This window comes from Nanorana parkeri, unplaced genomic scaffold, assembly GCF_000935625.1.
Source record: "Nanorana parkeri isolate BGI_ZX_2015 unplaced genomic scaffold, ASM93562v1 scaffold915, whole genome shotgun sequence".
Classification (NCBI taxonomy): domain Eukaryota; kingdom Metazoa; phylum Chordata; class Amphibia; order Anura; family Dicroglossidae; genus Nanorana; species Nanorana parkeri.
Genome location: NW_017307183.1, coordinates 705,297 through 711,296, shown reverse-complemented (window position 1 = coordinate 711,296; position 6,000 = coordinate 705,297). Strand labels below are relative to the sequence as shown.

Genomic DNA, 6,000 nt, shown 5'->3' with positions numbered 1-6,000 from the left:
GTCTGTCTGTCTGTCTGTCTCTCTGTCTGTCTGTCTGTCTCCTCTGTCTCCTCTTTCTCTCTCTCCCCTCTCTCTCTCTCTCTCGCTCGCTCGCTCGCTCGATTCCGGTCTCTGGAACAATAACACAGAATACTTTGAGAGGTTTTACCTCTATCGTTGAAATGAGCATGGCTAACAGCTGGATACAGGAAGACATGGCTGAATTTTTGATCAATAAGTATGCACGTACATTGTCTGTCTCTCTGTCTGTCTGTCTCTCTGTCTGTCTGTCTGGAACAATAACACAATACTTTGAGAGGTTTTACCTCTATCGTTGAAATGAGCATGGCTAACAGCTGGATACAGGAAGACATGGCTGAATTTTTGATCAATAAGTATGCACGTACATCTGTTTTATATACGGTCTACCTAAAATACATAAAGGTCTTGACCCTTTGAAGTTCCATCCTATAGTGTCAGGAACTAACTCTGACACAACCTTTGGCACAGGTTCATAATTCTATCTTGCAACCATTAGTAAGAAAGCTACCTGAATATCTGAAAGACACTGATTTTCATGAGAACAGCCATGTAATGTAGAGGACATGAGGAGAGGAATGGATAGGAGGAACAGCAGGACTAACTTGTGCAGGAGCGTGGGGCGTCACCACAGTCATCCGTGCACCCCACTGCTCAATAGGGAGAGGAAAACGAAAAGAGTTCAAAAAGGGCTTTAGCAGGAGGATCTGAAGGAGGTTAGTCATAGGCGCAAGGCATCAAGGTCTCATTGAAGGTTTGGGAAACCTTAAAAAGGTGCCAAGGAGAATGTTTTGCAAACGTGTTCTGTTCGATGTGATCAGTTCTTCTATCCCAGCTACAAAATCTGTGTGCCGAAACCAATCCACAAGTTGCAGTTGGGTAGATGAGAGCCATAGGTGCGGGATAACAGATTTAGTAGCATTCAGAAGGTGGAAAGTTAGGGAGCGCCGGTAAGTTTGGAAGGACCTCTCCGTATGATGTGAAAGCTGATGGGCAGGACTCTTAGCGTTTATTGAATTTTGTAGTAGGATTTTATTTATCACATTTTACAAATTTGCGGTATGAGTCATTCATTTCCGTGACTTTTTAGGTCCTAATATTATAAGACTCAAGTTTTTTTAAAGTGTTCTAGCACTGGGCATATAGTGGTATTTGCCAATATGGCTTTACTATGTAGCAGTACTATAGTAACACCTGATGCTATTAGGCTATAAAAAGCTGTGTTAGAGGATGCACTCCATACTCCATGACAAAGTTCATTGTGACGTAACGTGTAAGGTGGAGTCCATCTACTTTACTCCTGGTAGTGTGAATGAGATACTGCAGCTTGGCAGGTACAGACATGCTGGTAGCTGACGGCTTTTATACTGTGGGGACTTGGAGCAAAGTTTTTTTTCATTCAGTTGCTGTAGTTTACACGTAAACATGAGTAGTAGTTTGCTGCATTTTAATAAAGTTCTGTTGATGGTATTACACTATGTTGTATTCCATTTTCTTTTCATCTGAGGAGGACTGAGGATCATCCCCATGCTCCCTATAGTACAGCTCTGGGTAGATTTCCACAAGTTCTACAAAGAATTTGGTGTTCTTCAGCCATCATGCTTCCTATCTTCACAAATCTCTCTCTCTCCACAGAAGCAGGAAGTCCTGGGGTAATGAGAACATCAAAACCAGCCCCAACTAATCGATTATGAAAATCATTAATTGCAGCCCTGCAACGGAACACTGGAATGAAGCTTTGAGACACTGTTACTTGCAGTTTATTACATTATAATTTGGGCACTACTTCTTTATATATTTATATATTCTTCTAAAGTATTCACCACTCAAAGAAAAGACACAGACAAGTTGTCACAGTTTATTTTATTAATTAGCGCGGCACTGTTTTTTGTAATTTGAGTATTTCAGTGTGAAGATACACAGGTTATGCTAGCAGCTTGATTTTATTAGTCTTGATTAGTTTCACATACACGTAGGCTCTGTTCACTTAATACATTCCAATGTATCTTGAAATTTTATATCCAGAAGCGCCAGAGATAATCATTCCTCATCAAGAACAAGTGTTTAGGCATTTGTGCAGGGCGCAGCCCCAATACAGTCAGGGAGACTGGGGTAACTGAAAGAAAACACAAAGAGAGGGGCACCTTTCCTGGTGCAGATCAATTTATTCAACAATGGTAAAAAAAATGAACTAGAAGGTACTCACAAGAGTTGAATGACAACAGGCTGTAGGACAGTAAAAAGACCGGAGCAGTGGAGGGATCCGTATGATACGTCCTATGTACAGATCTGTTGTCATTCTACTCTTGTGAGTACCTGCTAGTTAATTTTTTTATAGAATGTGGATTCTAAACATATAAAGAAACAATCTCTCAATTCAAAGGAAAGGAAAACGTATACTTTGTGAGAGTGCCGGAAATGGCTATCTCGGCATGTGATGAGTATATAATAAATGGTCACAACAAATTATAAATTGTAAGAATACCAAACATAACGCGGTGTATCAGTGTATATATGTGTGACAGAAGTGTCGGGCTCGATCCGTGTAGCCCCCAAAAAACTGTTGTTAAGACAATATATCAAAAGAACTTAATTACAATCCGTGTGTGGGTGACCAATAAGTTACAATTGTTTTTCAAGTGCAAACTTGATACAGTGAAAACAAAGAAAGATAATAATTTCAGTGTCCTAAACTTAAAAGAAAAAGGTTGGTAAAGGTCTCGGTATTCTACACACCTATGGTATAAGGGTTATTGTGACACTGAGAATAGGTGTGTATAATGTCCGAATCTGCGCGTATCTTAAAATTTGCGTGTTTTTCCGCACAGAAAACGCAAATGCTATGTGTGAATGGAGCCTTAAAGCGGAATGCTTATTTTTTCACTGGTTCTTGCTGAGGTGATTTAACTGTTTTTTGTTTTTTTTTGTTCTACTTTAACTGAATTGTTTTCTTGTGTTTATTCTTACAATATTCTTCTGTTTATTTACTACTTCTGTTCTTGTATGCTGAGAAGAATTTCAAATTGCTGTGGTCTGTCATCGTACTCCTTTTTTGTATAGGAACTATGTGGATGTAATTCTACACTTACTTTGCAACATTTTATTTGGTATTGATATTCAATTCGTTATAACATCAATTGGGTGTTGCTTCTACTAGGTTACACTAAGGATTGGTATGCTTTCTCAATTATGTGTTGAACATGGTTTTCTCAGTTTGTACATTAAGGGGAGAAGGAAATAATTCTGTGGAATATGTTTCTGCACTGTGTAATTTTGTTTCAAGATCATAGTAAAATTATATGTGTTTCTAGTGATGTGCTGAACACACCTGAGTTCGGTTCTAACAAGAACCTTAGAACAGGGAAAAAGTTCATACAAGAACTTAGAACTTAATGAAAGTCTATGGGACCAGAACTCGTAAAATCAATGTCCCCATTTTGAAGGCTTATATGCAATTTATTGCCCATAAAAAGGGTTATGGGGAGTCGGGTTCTGCCCCGGGGGACATGTATCAATGCAAAAAAAACACCTTTAACACGTTTTTAAAGGAGAAGTGATTTTTAACATTGCCTAAAGTGAAACAAAAAAAATTAAAAATGTATTTTAACTATTGTGCCTGGGGGCTCCCCTTAAACTGCCTGTGAAGTGGCGGATCTGTACGATGTATAGAACCTGCTGCAGCAAAACTGACCTTTTTAAAAAGAAAATAAATGATATTTAATTTGTTGGTAATTGATTTTTCACTTCGAGTCAGTACACACCCTAGGCAGTGCGTTCCGGTCAGATTCTGGCCGGAACGCACTGCCTCCGCATTGCGGCCTGTAGCCACGCCCCGCACCGGATTGCAAGGCACATTGTGCCTGCAGTGCAGTGCGATCAAAATGCTGCAAGCACTATTTTGATCGCACCGGACTGCACTGCAGGCACAATGTGCCTTGCGATCCCGCATGGGCAATTGCATTGCGGCCGAAGGCCGTGGCTACGGTGCCATTCACTTAAATGGCCCGCCATGCCCCCTCCAGCCCGGCAAAAAAATGAGCTGGATTCAGTGCGTTCCGGCCAGAATCGGACCTGAACACACTGCCTATGGTGTGAACTAACCCTTAATCTTGTAAACAACTGCTTGGGGAGGCATCCTGTATGAAGAGGCCACATTCTGGTGTCTCTTTTGCAGACGGATGAAAGTAACAACAGGTGCTTTAAAATCGGGCCGTTGGTGCATTCACAGCGTAACCCTTAAGGGCCTGTTCACATAATTTTCAGGTGCAGATCTGCAGACGCGGTGCTACTCATGCAGTGCGTTTTTGACGCATTTTTGGTCTGGATGCAGACAGTTCATTTTTTTTTTTCTTCAAGCCGTGGGGCTGTCGGTATGCAGATTCTTCCTCCTAAAGGTCATTTCCGCCCTCTCGTTGCATCTGCTGGCTACAGCAATCTGCAGAGAACGAGCTCGCAGGAGATGTCGTTGTTGGGTACGCCCGATCTTGAGGCTCCGGGACTCCAAGGGTCACTTCTGGAGTTTATATGAGGATTTGCGAGCTCACCCGGATAATTTTTTTTCCTTTACTCGTATGTCCATGGAAAGGTAATGGGCATGTTCAAAATGTTTGCAGTTCATGTTTTTACCTCTACCCCAACCTGTCTGTCTATCTCCCACTCTGTCTATCTCTATGTAGAATAAAAAAATGTTTGCTTACCTGCATTGCGTTCGGTTTCCGTTGCGTCTTTGCCGCGTTCGTGCGTTTCCTGACCGGACAAAATGTGACTAGCAGTATTTTTTCTGTCGTAACCTGAACGGACTGCGCACGTGAGAACTGTAGCCCATAAAACCAGTAGGGATACATTGGGATGCATTTTTAGTGCAGGAGCGTACGGATCAGGTCAGCACAGAACGGACGTCGTGTGAACAGGCCCTAAGAGTTATTCTTGACGCGTGCAGGATCGGACCCAGCTCTAAAAATTCTAATGATATGCCCTCGTCACTGCAGCCAACTTGGCAGTATGCTGCCGCTGGGGGAACATGACTGCCAATTTGTTGCCCATCATTGGCACCCCCTCTCTCTAGGCTCATGTTACAACCTTCCTCAACCACAGAACCAACATCAGAGCATTGTAACTGCTGCGCATCCTCCAGCAGCATGTGATTGACACTATATTCAAATAATTCAGCTGACTCCTCCATGCATAATGGTTGGACTATGGCAGGAGTAGCTGTGGACAAGGAGACAGAATAGGCGGCTTTGGCAGCTGCAGTGAAATGCGAACTAGTATGAGCCTGAGTGACAGAGGATGACTATGATTTAGTTATCCACTCCACCACCTCTTCTGCATATTGTGGCTGAATAACACGGCCAGCACCAGATAAAAAGGACAAGCGTGCCCTGCCTGCAGAGGATGTACGATGTACACGACCACGACATTGGCCTGTGGACACAGGCTGCTTGCCCTCTTATAGCTGCATGGGAGCGTCTGCCTCTCCTTGTTGGCCGTTCAGACATGATGCGGGGCTTATTAACATTTTTATTAGAGAATGTGGCATGGGAATTTGGTGCTTGGGTGTAATACTTTATCGAATGTGGTGCTTGGGGCACTATAAACTGTTGTACAATGGCAAAAAATTAAATAAAACAAACGACAAAAAACGGGAACACCTGCGACGCAGAAGGGCTAACACAAATGACAAAAAGTAAAAACAAACAAAAAAAGACAGCAAATATACAGCACAGAAAATACTATATAGAATACAGAGTACTGTATATATCACTAAAATTCTGTATAAAGCACTGACACCAGTTAGCTTTCCCTACAATATACTGCCAGCAAAAAACTATAATTAACTCCAGTAACGCACTACAAAAGGCTGCATTGTATACAGCCTTTATATAGTGTGGGGCTTGGGCTTGACTATAAACCATGATTGGGCAAAGTCATAATTACTTTGCCCAATCATGGCTCTCGCAATGCACTGTGCTGTGATTGGTC

At 42.0% G+C, this 6,000-nt stretch overlaps 1 protein-coding gene across 1 annotated transcript in view; it reads left to right on the top strand.

The window, feature by feature from the left end:
• The first annotated feature begins 1,248 nt into the window (after window positions 1-1,248).
• The window catches only part of LOC108794937 (protein phosphatase 1 regulatory subunit 12C-like), a 76,834-nt gene continuing 72,082 nt past the window's right edge, over window positions 1,249-6,000 (top strand). Inside the window, exons 1-2 of the mRNA XM_018566088.1 lie at window positions 1,249-1,352; window positions 4,413-4,490. Of these exons, the coding sequence (XP_018421590.1) occupies window positions 1,249-1,352; window positions 4,413-4,490 (182 nt within the window). The remainder of the gene's footprint in view (window positions 1,353-4,412; window positions 4,491-6,000) is intronic.